Below are 25,557 nucleotides of genomic sequence, written 5' to 3'. Positions count from 1 at the left end.
GGGATAGACATGGGGATGGAACAAATGAATTTGAGATACCTAAGAAGCAGAATGGACCGTATCCGGTGGTTGTCTTACAGTGGGGTGAGAGGAGCTTCTGAGAGTCTGAGGGTTTGCTGCAAAGAATACAGGTTCAGCCTGGCTGTGGGGGACGCACAGGGGTCCCAGGGGGAACACTTCCCAGGTCAGAGGCAAGCTTCCTCCCCTCAAAGCTCACAGAAATGGGCCAAATGAGCCCAAGACTTATACGATCACAGGTCCCTCCCTACAGTGAGTCCCCTTGGCAAGGCCATAGCATGGACAGAGCATGTGCTCTGTGGTCAGACCCTGTCCGACTCTTGGCCACCTCCCGCTCTGTGGCTAGAGGCCACACGCTCAAGCTCACCAACTTACGTGTGTGAAGTTAACTGACTTTTTGTGAGAATTCCCCCAGGCAATTCTTGTGAACACACATTGCAGTGGACAGAGCATGAGCTCTGTGATCGGATCTTGCCCAAATCTCGACAAACAGGTACTGAACTACTGTTTACTGAGCGATTATTGCATGCGATTCCAGCCAAGTGCTCACAGGCAGCACGGTAGGGTACGGTGGCACTCAAATACTTAAGGGGGGGTTAGTTTCCTATGCTAAGCAGCCCCTGATGGACACTAAGCTCTGGACACTCTCTGTGTTCCCCCGGGACCCCTGTGCATCCCCCACAGCCAGGCTGAACCTGTATTCTTCACAGCAAACCCCGCACACATTCTTAGCAACCCCCCCACCCCCCACCGCCTCCACAACCGCCAAGGCTCAGAGCAGCGAGGCCAGAAGTATCTCTCCTCAGGCACCAAACAGATCCCAGCTAGGATGGGCAGCCCAGTGCACCGAGTGTCCCTGGGGGATACCTGGAGCAGGCAAGTGCACCCCGACATAGAGTGTGAGAGGAACATACAGTCTTTCAACGTGGAACGGCTCACCAACATCCTTGATGGCGGAGCCGAGAACACTGCACTCCGGAGGAAAGTTGGTAAGAAGAGGCTGGGATGCTTTTCTTGGAAGAAGAGCCCTTCGCTAGCAGTCCCAACTTCAAATAACAAATTTGATCTCAAAATCCCACCGTTAGAGATTCATTCCTTTGGGCTCTAAAGACGTCTTAAACCTGTTCGTATTCCCTGAGCCCACCTGAAGGATAGAAGAGTCCTAGGCAGAAGAAGACCTGGGTGCTGGTCCTTATTCTGCCACTGCATAGCTTTGTAATCTTGGGCAAGTCACTTTCCCTCCTCGGGTGCTTGGTCATTGTGTCTGTAACATGACAGTAATGTCTGGCTTCCTTTCCACGTCCATGAGGCAAGCGGGTGGGAAGATCTGAAGGCGCCAGGAACCTCACCCAGATCTCTAAGCCTTCTGTTCTTTGTTTTTTTGGAAGAGAGCATCATCCACAGTGATCTAAAATGCAGCCTGAAGGATAATTATTTCATGACCCAGAATGAATGTTATGAGGCCGCCATTCAGAGGAAGTTCCACATCCAGACAATAGCAAAGCGCCTGGGCTGGTTGGAAAACAGTCCTGAATTATTTTACGCTCACAGGTACTCACTCCCAGGGTAGCTCCACCAGAGAGGAATTTACCTGGGATCACCTGGAAACCCTTAACCCCATGAGTGATTTTCCCCTACTTTAAAGGCAGTGGCTGTCGGGAAAGCAGGATGGCAGGTACCCCTTCCCTCCTGCATGCTGCCAGGCTGATGGTACCGGGTCCCTGTCTCCAAGGCACTACTCAACCACTGCATCTCTCCCCAACAGAGCCGTTTCTGGAGAAGTGGCCTTAATTATACACAGCCTTTTCCTGAAAGCCCTCAGGAGCCTGGGCTCAGAGGAGCAGATTGCCAAATGGGCCCCACTCTGCAATAATTTCCAGATCATCACAACATACGCCCAGACAGAACTGGGACACGGTGAGCCAGGGCTCCTGACGCCGTGTGCAGGTTGTGCAAGGTTCCGGAGAGCCCATTCACATCTCAGTGGTCAGATATTGTACAGATTTCATGTGAAAACATTCCAGCAGGTGGCAGGCAAGGGTCTTGAAGGAGGGGGTACCTTTTTCTAATTTACACAAACAGGTCGTATGAGCTAGCAATGGGCAAGTCATTCCTTCTGGAAATGTCAGCGACCATCCCTTGTCATGGGCTGGCCATGTGTCCCCCTCACAGCCCACGGGTGAAAGAGGAGAGATGCCTGAGGGTACAGCGGGGAGCTCCCCCCACTCCAGACTAGGCAGGTGCCTGGCAGCTCCAGGCCCACCAGGACACTCCTCCCCAGGTGAGATGCCTACCCTGGCCCCATGTCTAACTTCCCTCCTTGATTCCAAGGGACATATCTTCAGGGCCTGGAGACTGAAGCCACCTATGATGCAGCCACCCAGGAGTTTGTGGTACACAGCCCCACGATGACTGCCACCAAATGGTGGCCTGGGGACCGTGAGTATCCATCGCCCCCCCCCCCCAGCCCCATCTGTCCCCAGTGAGAACAAAGTTGGACAGCAGAATAGTACTGGCTCTGATTCCAGTGTACCTTGGGTTGGTGCCCTGGTCTAGGCTGGTGACCTTGAGCAAATCAATTCACTTTCTTGAACTTCGGGGTCTCACTTTAAACAGGTGGGATGTGAATAATTTCATCAGCGAGCAGTTGAGAGGCCTCCAAGGGAACTTTGAAGTAGCTGAGGAAACCAACTCAACTGTGGGGAATGAGGGCCAAGGCCTCTCTCACAAGCATGCTGCCCCCACACAGACGCCACGCATGCGCGCGCGCGCGCGCGCGCACACACACACACACACACACACACACACACACACACACACATCACAGAACCACAGCCTAGTCCCAGGCACTCTCCACAACCCCAGGTCCTCTCATCTCCCAGGTTAATGATTAGGCTTCCATTCGATCACACAGTTAGAGAGAAAAACATCGTTCCCTGCCGCTGCTCCAGACACCGAGGAAGGAAGGCTCAGAGTCGGGTCACTGGCACCACACTGCCCCCGGTGGCCACCAGGTGGCGACCACACCTTGCTTCCCTGAAGCTCTGATTTCCTGAGAGGGGGCACCACCAAAGCCCTCTTCCCCAGATGTGACAACACACCTCCCAGGGCACACCTGTGGCACTTCCAGACCCATTTGATGAACACTTACATGGGGAAGAAAACACAATGAATACGAGGAATACAACTAAGCACAAAGAGACAGGCGAGAGATCAGCAGAGAGGGAGAAAGATTGAGACAGAGAGAATTCCGAGAAATAAGGGAGCTACAGGAGAGCGCAATGAGAGAGGAGAGGGAGGGAATGGATGTCAGATGTCCGATGTCAGAGCCACAGAAAAAAAGAAACCACATTTGCAATCAGGCTAGGTTGAAATCCCAATTCTGCCCCCTCCAGGCCAGTGACCTTGAGCACATCACTCTCCTCTCTGAGCTTCAGTTTCCTGACCTGGAAAATGGAGCTCATCGGTAATACCTGCCCTGCAAGAACTGGAAAGCACCAGCACAGGGTCCAGCACCACCTGGATATTGAGAAATGGCAATTATCTGTATTCATTATTATTAGGTGGATGATAGATTCATTTACAGACTTTTGAGGACAGAAAAAACAAAAAGCTTGCTCATCCCACAGTGCCTTTTGCAAAACACTGCTGGATTTGTTTGGCTCTTTGGGGAAGTTCCCCCTCTCTGGGATCAGTGACTTTTTGAGGCCACAAAGGCGCCCATCAGCTGGGACGGGGAGAGGGCAGCAGAGCACTCCTCTCCCTGTGGTAAGGGACCAGTTTTCTCACCACGAATCCTGACATGCACACTCCCGCAGCTCTGACATATAGACCCTATCTCCCAGATTCCCAAGAAAATGCCTTAAGATCTCCAGCAGCCTCCTTGAGCCTCCCAACCCCATGCCTGTGTACTCTGGGGTGGTTGCTCCACAAACCTGACATTTAGAACTCCTGAACCTCCAGCCACCGAATGGCTGTCCACAAAGCCCTCCAACCTAGTGCATTCTAGAGCCAGACAAGCCCATTAAAGTGCTCTGGACTGTTCCAGTCACTTCCAAGGAGGAGTCAAGGTGAGTCAAGGGATATCCCGAAAAAGCATTGCTTTGCTACCCTAGATGCTATCTCTTCCTCCTGGCCCCATGAAGCCAAGCCAGCCCTCAAGCTTCTGAGCACACCGCTCCCTTTGCCTTGCCCTCCCTGCCCTGTGTGCCCTCCTCCCCTGGAAAATACCCCTTACCCTTCAGTCTCCTTGTGCATCCTCCTCTGACCCACACTGTTTGTGAAGGCAGATCAAACAAACCCTATCCTGGCCTCATAGAGTGCCCTGCCCTGCCCCATGCCACCACACTGGTCCTCCTAACCCATTACAGACTGGACCCACATCCAGGCTCCTGATGGGGAGAGTCAGCCTGCCTGCTCTGTACACCAAGTCCTCCTACACCAGAGATCATGCTGGGCCTCTCGTGTTTCTGCCCTCAGTGGGACGGTCAGCCACCCACGCCTTGGTCCAGGCCCAGCTGATCTGCTCAGGAGCCCGGCAGGGAATGCACGCCTTTATTGTGCCCATCCGGAGCCTCGAGGACCACACCCCACTGCCAGGTAAGCCCATGTGACTCCCAGGACCCCTGCCAGGACAGGCCTCCCTGTCCTGAGGCCCCAGAGGTCATGGGAGAAGCTAGGACATGTCTCCCTTGGGCAGGGAGGAGTCCAGTTGGACAGCCCTCATGCTAACTGGCTGGGTGAACTTAAGCAAGAATCAGCACCCAATCTGACCTCAGCCTGATCCCCTGCAAAACAGGTATAAAACTCCAATGTCACAGGCTGCCGTGAGGCTCAGAGGAACTGGAACGTGTGTGTGGTACCCCACACAAAGTACTTGGCTGATAGATGTTCCCGTCTCCATCTCCTTCTAGGAATCACTGTTGGAGACATCGGGCCCAAGATGGGCTTTGACTGTATAGACCATGGCTTCTTGCGACTGGACCATGTGCGGATCCCCAGAGACAACATGCTGAGTCGCTTTGCACAGGTGGGGGTCCTGGAGATGCTGCAAGCTTATGCTGCCTGGAGAGGGGATGGTGGCCCCCTGCAGATTGCTGCTGTCTCTGGGTCCTCCCCCATAGGGCAGAGAAGCAGACCCCACCTCAGAGAGGCTCTGGTATCCCACAGTTCTGTGTAAAAACCCAGTTTAGAAGCAGTGTGATATTGGGCAAGTCACTTGGCCTACCTGAGCCTCAGAGTTACCACAGGTAAATGGGGAGGTAGAGCAGTAATGGGGTAGGGTGGCAAAGCTATGTGAGAAGAGGGAAGGGCTGAGAGTGAAAGCATATTTACCTGCAGTGAGGCCTAGACACAACCAATCACAGACCGGACACTGGCCAGGTGTTAGAGGAAGTTCTGGAGGTCCCCATCTTGCCAGGCATTACCTTTAAGCTGTGGATTTGGGGGAGGTCCTAGGTGTCCAAGGTGAGGAGCTGTGAACCAAGGCACTTAGGGCAGTGGCTGTTTCGCAAAAAGCACGGGTGTGTTTAACAATCAGCGCAGCCACACCAGCACGCTCTGGCTGGTAGTCGGCCATCTGTCCCAGGTGAGCAGTTTGAGGACTGTGGTGCCTGCAGGGCATGAAGCCCATAGTTATGGGTATAGGACAGTCTGGGGAGTCTTGGCTCAGACTCAACACCTGACTTTGGCCCACCAGGTCTTGCCAGATGGCACCTACCTCAAGCTCGGAAAATTGCAGATCAACTACCTTTCCATGGTGGTAACACGGGTGGATCTGCTCTGGGGCGAGGTAACACCCACTCTGCAGAAGGCCTGTGTCATCGCCATTCGCTACTCGGTCATCCGCCGGCAGTCCTGCCTCCGGCCCAGGCAAGACGCACCCACAGGCTGACCACTACAGACAGAACTAGCTCTGATTCCCACAGCACCTGCCCCCTGCTGCCACCCCTCTGCCAGAGTGGGGTGCTGGGAATACACATCACCCCCGTAACACACACGCAACACCTGCCCAGACATAGCCCATCTGGCCATGTCTGTAGGGTCTCTGTTGGCTCCCTCTAACCCCTGGCTGATTGGCTGCCCATCCTGTGTCTGTCAGTATCTGACCCCATGGGGTTTCTGTGAGATCATTTGTCTTTGGCCTGGACCATCAGATCTAACTCAGTCTGTCTGTCCAAATCCAACTGGGTCCTACCCGGCTATGACCAGCTGAGTGTGTCTGGGTCAGCCACTTGCCAAACTGCAGGTGACTGTGGCTCCTGAGTTTGTTCTGTCAGGACGTGAGTGATTGTGTCTGGAAAAGCCCAACTGTCATACCAGACAGTATACGACTGAAGTCGGTTCTGTCTGGCTGGAACTGTCAGCATCCTGTGGTATGTCCAAGTCCGGATCCATTTTGTTGTATGTGACTGTGTCAAGCTAATCCTCCCTCTGCCCTATGGGACCAAATAGCCAACTACTCTCTGTTTTTTAACATGTGTATGTGTACCCATGCATATGCATGCCTGTGGAAACGCACACAATTGGCAGATTCAGCAAAAGAAAATACAGGACTGCCTGTAAACGGCAAATAATTTTGCTGTAAACAGAAAATAACATACAACCACTATGTCCCAAATGGGGACATGCACCCAGGATGTGGCAACATGGAGCTGAGCATATGGTGCCCCAGTGAGCATGGCAGGGGAGGTACAGCCATAACTGATTCAACTAGTGGTGCTGAGGGACAGGCTTCAACCTGCCAGTTCTTGTCCCAACTCTGCCAAGTGACCCTGGGCAAGTCCTTTGCCCTCTCTGGGCCTCAGTTTTTTCACCTGTAATGTGAAGATGAGAGAACTTCCAGCCCAAGAACCTGGCGATGTTTCATGCCATGGATCCAGCAGTCTAAGCAAAATGGACTGCAGGTCAGATGCCAGGCAGACCTGAGTGGACCACAGCTAGGCCACTTGCCAGCTGTGGGAGCTTATGCTAGTCACCCCACCTCTTTGTCCCTCAACTTCCTCACCTACGACACAGGGTGACAAGAGCAATCTTTCAGGGCAGTGCTAAGAGTAAAAAGCAACAAAGCATGCCAGGCCCGTAGCCCAGGACCCTTTCCTCTGGCAAACCCAGGGTCCCTGTGCTGGCCCGGGCTTCAGATTCCTGGGGTTAGGGAGTCTTCTCTGGAGGACAGGGGTGCCAGGGAAAGGTGCTGCCGCCGTCCCATCCAGACTTCAGTTTTCTGGGTTGCAGAAGTGTCCCAAGTATGGTTATAATAGTATGTGTCTAAGTGAGGGGTTGCTGACCTGGGTTCCTCCCAGAGAGCCATGGGAGGCTCCTCACATTCATGCTTTCTTTTAATCCACAAAATAGTTACTCCAGGCCCCTTCCTGCTGGATACAGTCTCGGGCACTGAAGACACAGCAACAGACAAGGCAAATACAGCCCCTACCTTAGGATTCCATCAGACCCAAGTTCACATCCTCAGAGTTACTGATTAGGCTCAATGTACCTCCCAGCACATACGATGTGTACCTGGACTTTGAAAGGTCAAGTTTCAAATCATCAGGGGTACAAGACCACAACCCTTTACTTGAAATCCTTAGGACCAAATGTGTTGGAATTCATAACTTTCATATTTTAGCAGGATAATATGGTGCATATGCTGTAATTTTGTAAACTTCCCCCATAAGGGGCAACATCCATAAGCAAACATGTCAATATTTCTGCAGAGAATTGTGTGGATATTCATGTTAGATAGAATTTTAAGATCATTAATAACTTCATGTCAGTTCAGGTCAAGTTTTGCAGTGAGTTATAAAAAACTATCAGGTTTTTAAAATTTATTTGAGAGAGCAAAAGCGAGCGAGGGAGAGAGGCAGGGAGGGAGTAGGAGAGAGAAAACCTCAAGCAGGCTCTGCACTGTCAGCCACAATGTGGGGCTTGAACCATGAGATCATGACCTGAGCTGAAATCAAGAATCAGATGTTTAACCAACAGGTGCCCCCCCCCACAAAAGCTATCAGTTTTTAAGTATTTTATGGCACTGGGGATATGGGAAGTGGGGAGGTGGCATGTAGCAATCTTCTAAACCTTCTTCTTTTCTTCCACGTAGTGACCCAGAGGCAAAAGTCCTGGACCACCAGACACAGCAGCAGAAACTCTTTCCTCAGCTGGCCACAGCCTATGCATTCCATTTCCTGACAAGAAACCTCTTGGAATTCTTCCACAGCTCCTATGATGCCATTCTGAACAGAGACTTCAGCCTCCTGCCTGAGGTACCTGCTGTCTGCTGGGGGTGGAGGGGTGGAGTGCAGGAGCTGGGAAATGGCTGAAATTGTTCTCATCACTGGGATGCAGCCACAGCCCTGTTCCCACAGGCTCCTTCTACTATCTCCTCTCAGCCTTCCAACATCCCAGGGCACCCAGGGTGAACTGTACCTCGACATATAAATCCACCTACATCTGGCCTCCAGAAAGCTCCAAAAATGTTAGAGGGAATAATCACACATAATACATACAACACAGGAGCACAATCCCTGGTGTGTATTTGAAACCTAAAAAGCCCCCCAAAATTACAGTCATTGAGAACACATTTGGTGGCACAATTTGACCTGAATTGATCTGATTTATCCCACTGGATGTATATACATTTTGCAGCAGAAATATTAATGAGTTTGATCACTAAGGCTGCCCCAGACTCTTCTGGGTATTATATATAATCTACCTTAAATGCCCTGCTTTAGCTTTCTAAAATTCAAAAAACATTGATTCCAAAATACATCCGGCCCCAAGGGTCTCAGATAAAGGACCAAGGACTTAGATATACTGTAACATTTAGTCCACCAGACCCTGGGCTTCATAAGCATAGCTTCATTAATCCTCAATTGTAGAGCAGGCAGCATTTTATATTCCCATTTTACAGATTAGGAAAGTGAAGCACAGAGAGGTTAAGGAACATAACCTTCCTCCCAAGGACTTAAAAGTCTGAAAGATAGGTTAAAGGCTTTCAAGAAGCCAAAGCTCAAACCAGGTCTGCAGCCTGGAAGCTCCTCCTACAACTCAGGCCAGTGGGCTGGTGGTGGACCTCCACCCTCACAGGACAGCTCTCCAACAACCCCACTTGACCAGCAAAATCTGCAACTCCTGGATGATGGTGAGCCCAGTCCTGGAAGCACCCTCTTCCAGGGGTCCTGGAGAGACTGGCCTGGACAGTTTTCCTTTGTCTTTACTCCAGCTACATTGCCTCATTGTGTGATCTTGGGCAAGTCACATAACATCTCTGAGTCTCAGCCTTCTCAGTCATAAAGTTGAGAGCTGAGGAAACAACCTTATGTCATGGGGTTGTCGTGGACATACAGCAGGTTGTATGAGCGGTAAGCATGGTTGTTACCGGAGGGCCCCCTTACTTTCCCTGACCCCCTGTTCTCATAGCTTCACGCACTGAGCTCAGGACTCAAGGCCATGGCGTCAGACTTGTGCAGCTGGGGGACTGAGCTGTGCCGCAAAGCCTGCGGCGGCCATGGCTACTCGAAGCTGAGTGGCCTGCCCTCACTGGTCACCAGAGTGACAGCCGCCTGCACCTACGAGGGTGACAACACTGTGCTCTACCTGCAGATGGCCAGGTAAGGCCCCTGCGTGGGTTGAAGCGGCAGCCAATGTCCATGGTGGGAACGGACGCTGGGCAGGGCCATGCGGAGACCACCCAACCAACCCACGCAGTCTGGATCCCACCCATCCGGAGCTTTAGGAAGGCTGGAGAAGAGTGCAGCTTTCCCTCACTTCACATCCTTCGGTGGCTCCCCACTGCTAGTGGGAAAATGCCACATTGCCCACCCCCATCCCCACTCCCCCCACCTCCCTTCCCCAGCTGGCCAAGTTTCCTCTTTCCCAGCATGGGCTTCACGAATGCTCCCTTCCCTCACCCGAATACTCTGGCCTGGCCTGGCCTGCTGGGCCTGCTGCTGTAAGCGGCTCATTCTGCGGGGCGCTGCTTAGATGCCCGCCCTGGCGCTCCCACTCAACACCATCCGAGTGTCTCTTCTCCGTGAGCCAGAGCTCCTGGGGCCTTGCCCACCAACTGTCCTCAGGCTTAGCACAGGGCCTGCTCACGGAGGCTCCCACCTGAGAGGCAGGAAGGGACCCAGGATTCGCGACCGACAAGTGGTGGCTTCTGTTCATTCTCTTCTGTCTGTGGGGGCTCGGACTGACCAGGCCTTTCACATTTATCTATCCTCGGGTGACTCAACAGGGCACATGTTTCCCCATGCAAGGAGAAAGGGCTTGCTAGCAAATAGGCTATATAATATTCTTGAAAAAATTTATCATATGTAGTATTATGGTGCTTTTTTTTTTTAAATTATAAGGGGGATACAGTATCATGTGTTAGAAATTCTGTGTCCCACATTATAAAAGCAATATAAATATTTTCTCAGTTTTCACAAACCTTCTATCAGGTGAGTATTATTATCCCCATTTAAATATGGAGACACTGAGGCCAAGGGAGGTGAAGTAACTTCCACAAGCATCACAGAGGTCTCAACAGAGCTGCCTGGGAATCCAGGATTGGCTGAGCCCAGAGCCTATAAGCACTGGATCATCACAGGAAAGAAGCCGAGAGTCACCTGTAATTCTCCCACTCGTGTTAGCCTTCTTACACCTATCCTTTCTCAAGTAAGAAAATTTAATCTCTGCTGCCACTGTACAATTCAGCATAAATCCCCAAATCACAAGATCCTAACCAGAAGAATAAATTTGTTTGCTCAGATACCAGAAGTGTTTCGGTTCAGGATCTGAGTGTCTACCCAGCTCTGCAGTTCCAGCCTCCTTTCACTGTGGAAGAAACCACAGTCTCCGGGTGCATGGCCTTGAGGGCCTCACAGCTGGGGAGGTGGTGGGGGGGAGGGCTTTGGGGTGAGGATAACCATCAGGAGGGACCAGGCAAGAAACTGCATGGTCCTGGTTCTCCTATAGGGAGTGTAAGAGTGCGTGTTTTTGGAGATAGGGGCGCTGGTCTATCCCACAGGGCTCTCGCTGCTCACTGGCTCCCACCCCCACCCCACCCCCAGGTTTCTGGAGAAAAACTACCTGCAAGCTCAGGCATCCCAAGACTCCACATCGCAGAGATCTCTCCCTCAGTCTGTTGCATACCTGACTGCACCTGACCTGGCCAGGTGCCCAGCCCAGAAAGCAGCTGACTTCCTCCACCCACAACTCTACACCACGGCCTGGGCACACGTGGCAGCCAGGTGAGCAAGAAATTGGCCATTCCACTTGGGGACGGGCTCCTTCCTACACTAGGGCCTTTGGGATGGGATGGGTGAGCATTTGTGCATACTCCTCTAAAAAGCACCCCCTTCCCCAACCTCAGTCCTCTCAGTTCCTGCCACCGTGGGCAGAGAAGGGGAAGTCACATCCATCAGCCACCATCACTTCCCCATCCTCATTGAGCTAGTAGGACATCACCCCTCTGGCCAGTGCAAGGAACTTTGTATATCTATAGGTTTTTACTGTGATTTGCAATGCAACGAATGTACCATGTGTAAGTACCACATCAGTATGTAAATACCAACAAATAAATAAAAGTAAACACCAATATTCATAGAGGCCTTAATACCCCAACCTGTGGCTCCCAGGATAGTTAATAGTTGTTTCAAAATCACGAGCAACTCTGGACATTCATTTATTTATTCCACAAATATTAGATTCCTACAATGTGCTAGGCACTATTCTAGGTACTACACATTAGTAAACCAGTCAAGAAAAGCCTAAGCCTCACAGATCTAATATTTTAGTTAGGGGAGGTAGAGAGTGCAAAATAAGGCTGCTCAGGGTAATTAAAATGCCATTATACTGACTTTTGCTTGGACCTCAATGTGACATCTGTTTATCTATTCCCTGACAAGAAAAAAAATAAATATTGCTTAATAAACAGTTTGCTTTGCATACAAATTCCAGGGATCATGAGCGGATGGTCAGGAAATAGAAAATAAAAGGTTAAGTAAATGGCAAATGACCAATTTAGTGGTTTGGAGAACAAGGGTTTGTTTGGTTTTCTTTTCTTGCCTTTTAAGTTTCCTTAGGAAGAACCTGAAACAGACTGGGTGACTGACAGGCCTCACTAGCCTTTACAGGAAAACCACTGTCTTTGCTCAGCCACAGAAGTTACTGGTATCAGGATGGTGTCTGCATTACAAAGGAGGGTCAGTGCCTGCCCTAGAGTGCTCAGGCTTTACAGGTCAGAGGTTAAGCTGCTAGTTATGTGACTCTGGACCAGTTAGTTACTAGTTATGTGACCCTGGACCAGTTAGTTAACCAGTTTGGGACTCAGTTTTCCCCACTGTAAATTGGGAATGCCTACCCTTAAAAGGGTTCAAGAGAGGGGCACCTGGATGGCTCAGTTGGTTAAGCGTCTCTCGGTTTCAGCTCAGGCTTGGGTCATTATCTCATGATTCACGAGTTGGAGCCTATTTGGGATCCTCTCTCTCTTCCTTTCTCTGCCCCTCCCCTGCTCAAGCTCTCTCTCTCCAAATAAATATTCAAAAAAATTTTTTAAGAGTTAAAGAGATAATATGTAGCATTTAGCCTTGTAACACAAATAGTCAATAAATGGGAATTACTGTATTTCTACTTCTGAGGGACCCCAGGCAGCCTGAGACCAAACTCCACCAGTCCCTTTCCCACTCAGTCAGGAAGCTGAACCTTTTTTTCTTTGGCCTTCAGGCTCATAAAGGACTCAGTGCATCACTTGCAGACTCTGATGCAGTCCGGGGCTGACAGGTATGAGGCATGGAACCAGACCACTGTCATGCACGTCCAGGCTGCTAAGGTGAGCTGCCCATCAGCTGAAGCTCCAACTGAAAGGGGCCTATTTGGTTTCCCCAGCAGGCCACCATGCTGAGAAAATCTGAGCTCTGCCATTATTCCCCAGCCCTGCTCAGTGGCTGCCCTCATTTCACTTCCAAGGCTTTCGTGCAGGGTATTTTAATTAAAGGACTTAACTCCAAAGCAATCTTGCTGACAGCTCTTAGGGAAAAAAAAAAAAAATGTAATGAGGCAGTGTTATTGGATTTGCTTCAGGTTGTTCAAATATTTCCGCCCAGATAGAAAAGCAGGTTAAGTCTCCCCTTAGCCCCACAGGCAATCCTTAGATGTCTGTTTCAATTTCTACTATGTTTTGTGTTTGTGCATAATTCACATTCAGTCAGCAAATATTTGACCACCCCCTCAACACCAGGCATCGGGCTGGGCACTGTGAGACACAGGCTGCCACAGGATCCCAGAGATGTATGTCTCTACCCAGCTTGAGGACCACAAAGTCTTGCCAGAAGTGGCATGTAGGCCAAGACTTCCAGGATGAGCTGAAATTAGCCAGCCAAAGGGTAGAGGCTCTGGTTTTGGAAACGAAGATTTCCTGGCAAAGGGAACAGCAGGTGAAGAAGGAAGAGGCAAGAAAAGGCATGGTGCTTGAGAAAATACAGATCCTCAAGGAGGAGCTACAGGAGGAAGCCTGAAAGCAGAAGAGGAAGGCAGGTTGGGGAGGAGAAAAGATAGGCTAGGCCTGGGACCTTCTGCATCACTGCGAGAAGTTTAGTTTTGTTTTCATTGCAATGAAGTTTGGTTTTGTTTTCATTGCAATGGGACATCTTTGCAGACTTTGTATCAGGGGAGTGAGGTGATGAGAGTTTCATTGTAGAAGAGTCATGCAGGCTGCCTAGGGAGCAATGGGGGCCAGTCAGGAGCAGGCAGCAGCAGTCTGGGCAAGGACTGAGGGTGGTCCCAACCATGAACCTGGCAGAGGGCATGGAGAAAAGTGAGTGGATGCAGGCATATTAAGAGCACAGAAGTAAGGAACAAGTCTCAGAGAGTAATGGGTGAGAAAGAGCTCGAGCTTAGGCAGCTGGCACTCTGACCCTACCTACAGCTGGAAAACCATGGTGAACACTTCAATCCTCAGGCATCAGGCCCAGGAAATGGCAGGAAAGCCCAAAGAAGTGTTTGGTAGCAGCCCTCAAGCGGCAGGCTGGGCATGAGCGCCACCTGGTGACCCACCACCCCTCCCACATCAGCTGGTGCTGGTATTAACTCTGCCACCATCCACTGGGCTGTGTCCACCGCAGGGGCACTCCCTGCTATGCTAAATGTCCTATTAACACAGAGGAGGGTGGGCCGAGGCTGTGCTTTCATCAGACTACCAAAAAAGGAACCACAGCTGCCCGTTATTCATCCATTTTCCAAACCTATGCCCTGCCTTCCAAAGGACCAGACAATGCGTGCCAGGGTTACCTCATTTAACACACACAACCCTGGGGGTGAGAGCAGCATAATCTCCATTTTAAGGATGAGGAAACAGAACTAAAAGGAATGAAGTCCCAGAGGTAGGAAATAGTTATGATGCTTTGCTTTGCTTTCTTTTCCCTCATGGATGCAAGCCGTGTCCCCAGAGAGCCACTGTGTGTGAGGGAGGGAGGTGATCCCCAAGTTTTAGAGGCACCAAGCTCAGCCAGTCTAGAGGAGAAGAGCAAGTCCCTTCTCCCCCAGCCATTGTAAGCTGAAGAATAGTGGCTTCCTGGGGAGACGGTGCCCAAGATAAATCTCCAAAGTCATAATGGGCAGAGAAATCTGCAATGTCTGAGTTTCCTGCTTTGGAAGAACCACGTACTCTGCAGGAACCTTAAGCACCCACCGGGTCCCATCTAGAAACCAGAAATATGCAGGTAGAGAGTGACAACAACACAAGGGGACTGGGGACAGTGGCAGAGTGGTGGACAAGGAACAAGCCCTGGCCTAAGTTCTGTAGGAGTTTCCTCTCTATGTGACTGACCCCTGGTTGTCCTTCCTTTTCTGGCCTGTAACTTCCCAGTATGTAAAACAAAGGGGCATCGACAGGAACTTTGAGCTCTGATGGATGGGCTCTCACCCTATAATCTGAGACCCTGCCTCGGAGAGATGTCAGTCCCTAGCACCACTGGAGCAAATGCTGGCACCCGCTATAATCCAGCCTCGGTCTCTACTGGCTTTGGCAACACAGCGTAGTAGTTAAGAGCACAGACTCTTAACCGGGAGGTGGACTATTCTGATATGGATCTCGTTGCTACCACTTACTACTAGCCATGTGACCTTGGGCGAGGAATTTAATCTTTCAGTGCCTCAGTCTCATCTGCAAAATGGAGCTCATAACAGTACCTACCTTTTATGATGATTATGAAGATTAAATGAGTTAATACATGTAAAATTAAAGATGCACCTGGCAATGCAACACATCCCACCCCCTCACCCAAATTAGGCAGGATGCAAGATTTAAACCAACATATACAAAAAGTAAATAAAGTTCGCTGTGTTCAGAGCATGGCGCCAAAGTGGGGTTCACCCTGTCACAGAAGCAGAGGCCGGGGCCCTCAGGCAGTTCTTTTTTGATCACTGCACTTCACAACCCATGGTCCTGAGAAATTAAGGATGTGGCCCTCAGCTTAGAACAGGGGAGCAGGGTCTATCCGGTTTGAGCACGGAGGGCTGTCTGACTCCACAGAGGCAGCAGAGCACATCTGTCCCTCTTCTACCGCCAAATATTGCAAACTCTGCATGCCTGTGACGACACCAGGTCCAGGTGGCAAAGTGGTGGCGTTCGCACCCATGCGGAGGCTCCGTGGGAAAGGCAGATCCCTCCCAAAGTGAGAGACCTGATGGGGTCACTTCCCTGTGGAAGACTTTGGTGGTTCTCTGACCCCCACAAAATGAAACCCCAACTGATGTGATTTGATGCAGGCTTCAAGAGCAAACGGTCAAGAAGGAATTCTTCCTTGAGACGTTTTCGGTGCAAAAAAAGGTAGTTTTGTTAAAGCACGGGGACAGGACCCACGGGTTGAAAGAGCTGCCGTGGGGTTGTAAGGAGCAAGTGATTATATACTTTTAAGCTGGGAGGGGTAGACACAAAGGAAGTCTCTGAAAGGATTTTCATAAGTTACAGGATCCTGAAGACCCGGCTGTTGTCAAGCTAAGGCTTTTTCCTCTAGTAAGGTATTAACATTAAGGCAGTTGGAAGTTCCTGGAGGAATGTCACATTCAGCCCGTCTCAAGTACTTGTCAATGGGCTGCAACTTATAAGGAAATTTAATTTCATCTACATTTCTTTTGCATTTGCTCTCCACATCACCAACCATGTCATTCACGGCCCTTTACTGACCCAGGTCCCGGGTGGCCCACCTGCCCTAATGTGTACAGTCTGTCCTCCCCTCAGTAGACTGCTTGTAGCCTCCTGCAAGTACAGCCATGTGCACAGGAAATCCCCCCTGACTCAAATGGCCTTTCCCATTCTTTGTCCCCCTGAGTAAATTTCTTTGAACCCTCAAGACAGTCTAAGCCTAGCTACTTAAGGCCTTACTGGGAAGCTATCCGGATATCTGCATTTTGACGAGATCACCAGCTAATCTGTCTATACATAAAGATTTGAGAAGAATTTAATATGCTCTCCTTTCCTCCCTACCCACCTGCCCCCGTGGAATTCATATACCTCACCTGATAACTATAGTGTGATTTGTCTTGGAGAGAAGTGGAATATTCAAAATACCTAACAACTGGTAGGGCAGGGGCAAGGGCCAGTCAGAAAGCACTTCAGGCCTAATGGAGGCAGAGGCCTGAAAGTCTCCTGCTGGGCCAGGCATTCATCCTTTATTTGCTGAGCTGTGGGGAGGAGGAAGTCCCAGGGAAGGATCCTGGCTGACCCAAGGGGCTCTCACAGGGTTGAGGGCAGTGGTCACTTACCAACTGGTACCAAAAGTTTTACGCTTTTTATGTAAGCTCTGTGCCCAATGTGGGGCTTGAAACTATGACCCTGAGATCAAGAGTCATATGCTCCACCGACTGAGCCAGCCAGGAGCCTGAAAGTCTTATTTTAACCAGTGACAAAGCAAGACTGTTGGATATGGGCTAAATAACAGCCCTGCTTACCTCACAGAGTTTACTCTCTAGCTGGGATAAATTTTGTGTCTATCTTGAGCCTCTACTTTCTCTCCTCCACAACGTACACAAGCACATATATACACACACACACACCACTGCCTTGAACATGGCAAACAATAAACAGCTGTTTTCTCAAGAAGAGTGGTACTGTCCTCCACTGTCTCCAGGCCAGCCTCCAATACCCCTGTATTCTTTCTACTTTTCAAATCTATTTGAAATTTCCCCCAAACAAAATAAGGAAGCTAAGGGCCGAGCTCCAGAGCCCACAAGCCCCCAACATAAGCACACGCCTGCGTGCGCACGCACACACACACACACACTATCAAAAAGGCTCAGTCAGACCCACAGCCAGGAGAAAAGGCAGCTGCCAGCCCGCTGGGAAACACATGGCCACAGGGGGCTTATTCCAGCAGTCTTCCTAAGCTTCCAGGACTTCTGAGGTCAGAAATCAGAAGCTAATGTATCTTTGTGTCTTTTAGGCACACTGCCATTATGTCAGTGTAAAGAATTTTACAGAAACTCTGGACAAACTAGAAAATGAACCAGCAATTCAGCAGGTGCTCAAACGCCTCTGTGACCTCTATGCTTTACATGGCATCCTGACAAACTCGGGTGACTTTCTTCACGATGGCTTCCTATCTGGGGCCCAAGTGGATGCGGTGAGAACAGCCTACCTGGATCTGCTCCCCCTCATCCGGTAAGTGGCTGGCCCTCAAACCATGGTGAGCTTCAGAGACTAGCCCTAGACCCTTTGTTCACTTCAAACTCCAAAATCTTCAGCTCCAAAATCTTGCTAAGTGGGGTCTGGCAAAAGCAGCAAACCACTCTGGAGAGGTTTACACTCTAGCATAATTACATCAACATAAAGCATTATGGATTAGTGAAAGAAAAAAAATTAGAAATATAAATGCTTAAAAACAAATTATCTCACTATCTCAATTGAACTCTTCAACATTGTAAAGGAAATAGGAATAGTATCTAAAGGAAGCATACCACATATCCATAATATGTAAACTTTAATGAGTCTGAATCATGACTCACATTTAAGGAACATTTATGTGTGCCAGGCATTATGCCAAAAGCTTTCACATACATCATCTCATTTAGTCCTTATAGCCTTTTGAAACAAATACTGTTAATCTCCCCATTTTACTGGGGAGGAAATTCAGGCTGAGGGGAGTTAGGTAACTTGCCCAGGGTCTCACAGTCAGCCAGGGAGGAGCCAGATACAATCTGGGGCCTGTCTGACCCCAGAGTATGCGTTCTCAACTGTATGAAAGTTAAGGTGGGGCTACTGGTCAAACGCATCCTGGTCTTTGTTGAATGTGTTTAAGCGAGTTCCTACTAAGTTGACTAAACTTATTTTAATCCTTCCTCAGCTCCAAGGTGAGATTTTTTTTTTTAAACTCAGCAATTCATACACTGATTCATAAAACAATAATACAAATAGTTCTTAAATGCAACATAATGCAGTGTAGTTTGGGGTCATGACATATTAATGCAATACTTTCATTCTGTTACATTATATATAATCTAAATGATCACTTTAAAAACATTGAAACCAAAGCCCCAACCTGAACAGAGCACTGGAAGAAAGAAATTAAAATAATACAGAGCAGTCACCACTGTCCTTAAGTGAAAAATGGGCTGCCTTGAGAACGCAACCTTTTCTGAGGAAATATGATGCCGTTTTATATGGGGTGGTATAGTGTGTGTGTGTGTGTGTGTGTGTGTGTGTCTCTTACCCTATGACCTCCAATAGCTCACATAATCTACAAGACTAAGATAATAAAAAGGAAAAAGATTTGAAATTTAAAAAATAAGCTACTCATGACAAAGTTAAAAAAAAAAAGACTAGATCAAATTAGTTTTATTTCTAACAACATGCAACATGTTACAAACCATTTATGGCTTCACATAAGCACCTAACAGATACTTGGCAGTCGGTAAATGTTCAATTAAATAATCAAAACTGTCAAAAATACATTTTATAGAATTATATCCCAGGTATTAAACTTTCCCTAATGTACAGACTCCAGTGGTGGGAACCAGTAATAGCAGAACTGAGTATGGCACAGTTCAGCCCAAGTGTATCTAATCTGGAAATGCTTGGTATTTTTTTTAATAGTTTACTTATTTTGTGAGAGAAAGCATGAGTGGGGCAGGGGCAGAGAGAGAGGAAAAGAGAGAATCCCAAGCAGACTCCACGCTCAGCTCAGAGCCCGACGAGGGGCTAGAACCCAACCATGAGATCATGGCCTAAGCCAAAATCGAGAGTTGGATGCTAAAACAACTGAACCGCCCAGGAGCCCAGGAAATGCTCAGCATTTAAAGTACATGAAGACAATAATATTCTAGCCCTGATTGGCAGTGATGATGAAACACAAAAGATCACCGTAACACGTCATAAGCATGATTGTTCTTAACCTGCAACGGCATTTCTAAGTGCTTGCCTTGGTGCCAAAGACTTACAACTTAGGACAAGACCAGCAGCACTGACACAAATAGGCAACTTAAGTGTGCACTGAACCCACAAACTGATTTACTCACATATGTACTTAAGTAATCTTCCTATTATTGCAAGGTTGTCAGGTATGTTACAGACTCCATGCTTACAAAAGTTCTGTGTCACAATTCTCTGCCTGATTACTTAGTATCAACCTCTGATTTCTGAGATGACAAATAAAGGATGGCACGCTATTCCATGTGATGCTAAGAACCAGCTCTGTGTGCAATGGTACTTAGCTGACCCAGTTTATAGTTGTTTAAGGGGTCGTAAGGTCGTAAAATCTCAGTTGGGGGACATTCAGGTGAAGATGGCACGTTGAACATATGCATTTACTTTTGTTCTCCTGAAACCCAACAAAACACCAGCAAAGGGATTAAAACTTTTAAAAAGATATAGACCCACAAAAAGAAAGAAAACAGGAAAGGAAACCTAAATATAAGAAAGTAAATGGACAGTGATTTAGCAGACCTGGGGAAACTGGATCATAAATCAGAAGTGGGAAACAAGTTATACCAAAGAACCCCAAGAACTAGTAGCGCTGTGTACCTCTGGCAATGGGCATGAAGATAAGACCCACAGGATGGGCTGGAAGTCTCTTTGAGAAGGCTCTGAACCCTCAGTTCCCCTCCTTCTCTGTGAGTGGTTTTGAGCCTTTTCCTTGACCTCACCCTGGCAGAAGGGTACATAGAGGGTCTGTGGGCCAGGGAACATTAGGCATAGGTGAGAATGAGGCTACCCTTCAGAAAACAGCAGCCTGAACAAATGTTTGTAGGCCCCGTGCTAACAGCCCCCTCCCCCAGCCGTCTTTTCCCTGGTTCCCAGAAAGCTGGCAGCCAGGCTCGTGGCCTACAGGAAGATGATAGCACACTCCTTCTCTGGAGAATCTGACAAGCCCAAAGGAGAGAGAGCCAAAGACACTGACCCCACGGTCCCCCAATTCACCCCATAGAGAATCCCACATATCTACAAGCACACCCAGACTTCTAAGCAGCTAGCTAATGCCCCACTCTTAGCTATGGTCAGACACTCAGAGATCACCAGACACCTGCGGGAAGCCCCTGACATAAAACAGAGCCCAAACAAGCAAGAACGAAATAACTTGGAGGTAGAAGAGAATCTTCTGGGAGAAGGACTTTTTTTTAAAAGATAAGTAATATCCTCAAAGAGTTAAGAGGGAATATTCCAACCACAAGCCAAGAATGTCATTTCTTAAAAAGTAATATTCAGGGGGCGCCTGGGTGGTTCAGTCGGTTGACTGTCTGACTTCGGCTCAAGTTATGATCTCACGGTTTGTGAGTTTGAGCCCCACGTTGGGCTCTGTGCTGACAGCTCAGAGCCTGGAGCCTCCTTCAGATTCTGCGTCTCCCTCTTTCTCTGCCCCACCCCGCTCACACTCTGTCTCTCTCTCTCTCTCAAAAATAAATAAAACACACACAAAAAAATTTTTAAATGATAGTGGAAATGAAAAAAATCAATTGAAGGATTGGAAGATAAAGTTGCATACATTGCACAGAAAAGAAAGCAAAAAGACAAAAAGATAGGAATTAGGAAAAAACATTAAAATAGTAAGAAGACTGATCCTAACTGTCCATTATCTAAAAAACAGATCTAGAAAGAGCAGACAGAGAAAACAGAAGGGAACAAGCCATTAATTAAATAATTCAAGAAAATACTCTTCAAATGAAGGTAATGAGTTTCAGACTGAAAAGGCCACAAATGCTTGTAGACTAGAGGAGACAAACACAGACAGAAAAAATAAGTCAAACAGTATGCAAAATGGTACTGCTAAGAAAAGGAAAGCAGGGAAGGGGATCAGGAATGCTGGGGGTGCAGTGGGAGGGACAGTGGTTTTAAGTAAGTCAGAGAAGGCCTCCCAGAGAGGGTGATGTTGGAGGAAAGATCTCAAGTGGAGGGGAGGTGAGAGGAGCCATGGGCTGGGGGTGGGCAGGGGGGAAGCACTCCAGGCAGAGAAGTACAAATGTTGAAGGCCAGAGCATGCCTGGCACATCCATCCAGAGAACAGGCCACAGAGGCTGGAGCCATGTGACTAAGTGGAGAGTGAGGGCAGAGGGCAGAGAGGTAGGGTGTACTGGGGCGGGGGGTGAGGGGTACGATGGGGGTAGGGATCATCACAAAGACTTAAGACTTTGGCTTTTACTTTGTGTGAGAAGGGGACAGTTTTCAACATAGCATAAGACACAGTCTGAAGTCATCTGATGTATTTTTCTAAAGGATCACTCCAGTTGCGACAGTAAGGAACTGGGCAGGGGACGAATAAAAAGCAGGGAGCCCAGCTAGGAGGCTGCCTCAATAATCCAAGTGAAAGATGACGATGGGTTAGACTGGGTGCCAGCACTGGAGGTGGTGGGAGGTGACTAAAGTTTGGATATATTTGGAAGATAGAATAGGATTTGCTGACAGATTAGGTACAGGATGTATGCAACAGAGAGGAGCTCAGGTTTTTGGCCAGAGTAGCTATTTACTATAAATGTGCCAGGTTTGGGCAGGATGCACAGGAAAAGCTGTAGAAGATCAGGAGTTTGGCTCTTTATTTTTTTAAGTTTTATTTATTTAAATAATCTTTACACCAAACATGGGGTTCAAACTCACAACGCTGAGATCAAGAATCACACACTCTATTGACTGAGCCAGCCAGGTGCCCCAGGGGTTTGGTTTTGAACATGTTAAGTTTGAAGAGCCTGTTAGAAATTAAGGAAGATGTTAAAATGCAGGTTAAGTGAGACTGGAGAGATCAATTTGGAAGTCATTAGCATATGGCTGGTATTTAAAGCCATGAGGATATCCCATGGAGTGACTGGATACAGAGAAGAGGCTGGAGTACTGAGTCTTGGGGCCCTCCAAAGATGAAGAAGAGGAGGCCTTGACAAGAACTATTTCAGTAGAGTGGCAGAAGTTAAAACCTGAACAGATCCAGTCTACAAGAACAGGTGGAGAAGAAGAAATAGCAAAGCATAAACAAGTACAACACTTTTAAGGAGCTTTATCATAAAGGGGAGTCAAGATCTGGAATAGATGATGGAGAAGGAAACAGACTCAAAGCTTGTTGTTAAGATGGGGGATAGCACACCATGTTCACGTGCAAAAACGATTCAGTAGAGATGGGGACTTTGACATTGTAAGGCAAAGGCAAGAGAATTTCTAGAACATCGTTTTCTGGTAGGCAAGAGCAGAAGGCATCTACTGGACAGAGAGGGACTGGCCAGAGCTGGGAGCCAGAACTGCATACCCGTGCTAAAAATAGAGAAAGCACCATACCTATAGGTGCACAGGTGAGAACTTGTGGATGTGCTCTTACTGCTTCCATTTTATCAGTGAAATGGGACGAAGAGCCATCGAAGAGAGAGAGAGATAGGGAGGCAGGTGGCATGGATTTAAGGATTAGAGAGAAGGTGTGAAATAATCCCCGAAGAGAATAAAAGAGTACAGGAACGAGAGCAATGTCATAGGATTGCTAGGCAGCCGGAAGGGCCCACTTGAGCCCGTTACATCGGTCGGTACTGATTTCCAGTCGGCCATATAGAGCCACAAAGGTGATGTCACACAGTCAGTGAAAAATGTGGAATATATTTTTGAGGAAGTGAATATAAAAGACCATGGAATTTCAGCTGAATAAGAAAGGAAGGGAGACCACCAGGAGGATGAGCGACATTAAGTGGCAGGTGCCAGTAAGGTCAAGGAAGTATAAACAGCCCTAAATGAAAATCACCTCACAGTGATGATGAAGGGTCATCCAGAGAGGATTAAAATAGGTAGGTACAGTATCCCAGTCATCTCAAACGCTTTGCGAAAGGAGGGCTAGGGAAGAGTATAAAAAATCGCATGTTATGCTTTCTACCCTTTGTTAAAAAAGAAAGAGAAGTATGTGAACAATTTTTTAAAATATTTCATTCAGGGGCACCTGGGTGGCTCAATCCGTTGGGCAACTGGACTCTTGATTTCAGCTCAGGCCGTGATCTCACCATGGGTGAGATGGAGCCCTGTATTGGGCTCAGTGCTGCCGGGCAGAGCCTGCTTGGGATTCCCTCTCTCCTTCTCTCTGCCCCTCCCCTGCACGTGTGCATGCTCTCTAAAAAATGAGTAAATAAACTTAAAAAAAAAAAAAAGGTTAAAAAATATTTCATTCAATAGGCTAAAATAAAGCACATTTTATTGCTTGAAAAAAGAAAAAAAAGGGGGGTTGCCTGGAAGACTCAGTCAGTTAAGTCAGTTAAGCATCGGACTCTTAAATTCGGCTCAGGTCATCATCCCACAGTGGTGAGATCAAGCCCCAATGGGGCTCCAAGCTGAGTGTAGAGTTGCTTGGGATCTTCTCGCCCTCTCCTCTGCCCCTCCCCTGCTCACTCTCACTCTCTCTCTCTTTCTCTCTCAAAAATAAATAATATAATATAATATAATATAATATAATATAATATAATCTTTAAAAAGCCCAGAAAATTAAAAAAAGGGTTATCAGAGTCAAAAGACTAAAGGGAGTAAGCTAAAAGAGCAGGGATGGTGAAAGGAATGCCATCTGCATCGCGGAGAAGGTACAGGTGTTGCCGTCAAGTCTTGGGGTGGGATCCTCGTGGAGAATCACAAGACAGGGCTGTAGAACAAGGTCAAAGGAGAAGATCCATGAACTGAGAAGTCACATTTTAGAGGAACATTCAGGTAGACAATGAAATCACTAAGGATGATGAGTGTTGGAGAGAGAAATAGCAGGCCTGGAAGTAGATCCCTCTTAATAGGAGAGACATGGTGGGGACACAGCTCAACTGTGAGCAGGATACATAAAGTCACAATAATATGCAGACATATAGTCATAACCATGTAAGTACCAAATCCAAGTCTGACCAGTATTTAAACTATATATTGGGAGCGGGAAGGCCAAGGGGAAGCAGGAGAGAGCGAGGATGAGATAGGGGTGAAGGGAGGGGGACTAAAAACATATCTTTTGTAATGCAGACTCAACACACAATATCTAAAACTGAACAATCAAGAAGTAGCAATCCAAACAAGACATTTAGAGATATTCAAGTAAATACCAAAAATAGCAGCTAAAAGACCAAGACTGATTGCAGGGTGGAGGAAGTAGAGGTGGGACGGGGATATACTGATTTTAACTAACAAGCCTTGAAGACTACTGGACTCTTTGTACTATGGTATATATAACTGATCAAAAATTAAAACGTTTAAAAAATTAAAGCTGAGTTGTTCAAAAGTGAATAATGATGCAACCTCTAATTAGGTGTTGTTATTCACCATCCCTGATTAATTAGATTCATAAGAGCAATCTAAAATACTCACAAACTCTTGTTTTCTCTCACAGGAAGGATGCCATCTTGTTAACTGATGCTTTTGACTTCACGGATCAGAGCTTAAACTCAGCACTTGGCTGTTACGATGGCAATGTCTATGAACGTCTATTCGAATGGGCTCAGAGGTCACCGACCAATACTCAGGTAGTTGAGTAGAACACATTATAAATTATGTAAGAAAGCAGAGAACAAGCAGTGAATACACTTCCATGTTTTCTCATTTTAATTGATTCCCATTAGATTGGAAATTGCTTGGCATAGCACGTGTGTTTAAAAGAGAATACATAAAAGAAACCAAGAGTAGGGATGTGGTCTGGCAGGAACTCGGAGTCTGGACTGCAATCAGCAAAATGCATTGCTCAGAATTTGGTAAAGGGAATTAGGAGGAGGGCCCAAGCTCTAAATCGTGGCTTGACATACTCAAGAGCATATACACATAGTGGCAAACTAGCTTTTAAGTCACAAAAATAAGATAAATCATTGCAGTGATTTAGCCATCTTATTTTCAGCCTTTAACTCTGTTTTGTGGTGATAAAAATGGGTGATAGGAAACTTGGGGTGGGGAGATCGCTCTCACATCTGTCTGCTAGAGATGCCTCCTTCCTATCCATTCTGAGGAACACAATCCCAGGAACAAAGAAGGCTGCTGTACTGCCATCAGCAGCCCAGGAAAGCCATATAAACAATTACAAGGGTTATGGCAAAAAGATCCCCAGCTGTCTAAGAGAGAATACCAGAACTCTAGGTCATTAACAGAAGGGGAGGACTCATAAA

General features: G+C 47.9%; 1 protein-coding gene and 1 long non-coding RNA gene across 5 annotated transcripts in view; one reads left to right on the top strand and one right to left on the bottom strand.

The window, feature by feature from the left end:
• The window catches only part of LOC111559428, a 110,998-nt gene extending 86,104 nt beyond the window's left edge, over positions 1-24,894 (bottom strand). Inside the window, exon 1 of the long non-coding RNA XR_002740288.2 lies at positions 24,773-24,894. This is a non-coding gene — a long non-coding RNA (uncharacterized LOC111559428). The remainder of the gene's footprint in view (positions 1-24,772) is intronic.
• The window catches only part of ACOX2 (acyl-CoA oxidase 2), a 30,518-nt gene that overhangs the window by 1,956 nt on the left and 3,005 nt on the right, over positions 1-25,557 (top strand). For all 4 annotated transcript variants that reach the window (XM_003982378.4, XM_019823487.3, XM_045051758.1 and 1 more), the window contains 13 exons: positions 825-1,007; positions 1,407-1,569; positions 1,784-1,935; positions 2,350-2,457; positions 4,498-4,617; positions 4,932-5,047; positions 5,717-5,889; positions 8,114-8,276; positions 9,433-9,623; positions 11,067-11,246; positions 12,721-12,826; positions 17,436-17,653; positions 24,795-24,927. In XM_003982378.4, the coding sequence (XP_003982427.1) occupies positions 848-1,007; positions 1,407-1,569; positions 1,784-1,935; positions 2,350-2,457; positions 4,498-4,617; positions 4,932-5,047; positions 5,717-5,889; positions 8,114-8,276; positions 9,433-9,623; positions 11,067-11,246; positions 12,721-12,826; positions 17,436-17,653; positions 24,795-24,927 (1,983 nt within the window). In that variant the 5' untranslated portion in view covers positions 825-847. The remainder of the gene's footprint in view (positions 1-824; positions 1,008-1,406; positions 1,570-1,783; positions 1,936-2,349; positions 2,458-4,497; positions 4,618-4,931; positions 5,048-5,716; positions 5,890-8,113; positions 8,277-9,432; positions 9,624-11,066; positions 11,247-12,720; positions 12,827-17,435; positions 17,654-24,794; positions 24,928-25,557) is intronic.

Source organism: Felis catus, chromosome A2 (assembly GCF_018350175.1).
Source record: "Felis catus isolate Fca126 chromosome A2, F.catus_Fca126_mat1.0, whole genome shotgun sequence".
Taxonomy (NCBI): domain Eukaryota; kingdom Metazoa; phylum Chordata; class Mammalia; order Carnivora; family Felidae; genus Felis; species Felis catus.
Note: the sequence above shows the minus strand (reverse complement) of the source record. Positions and strands in the feature narration are given on the sequence as shown.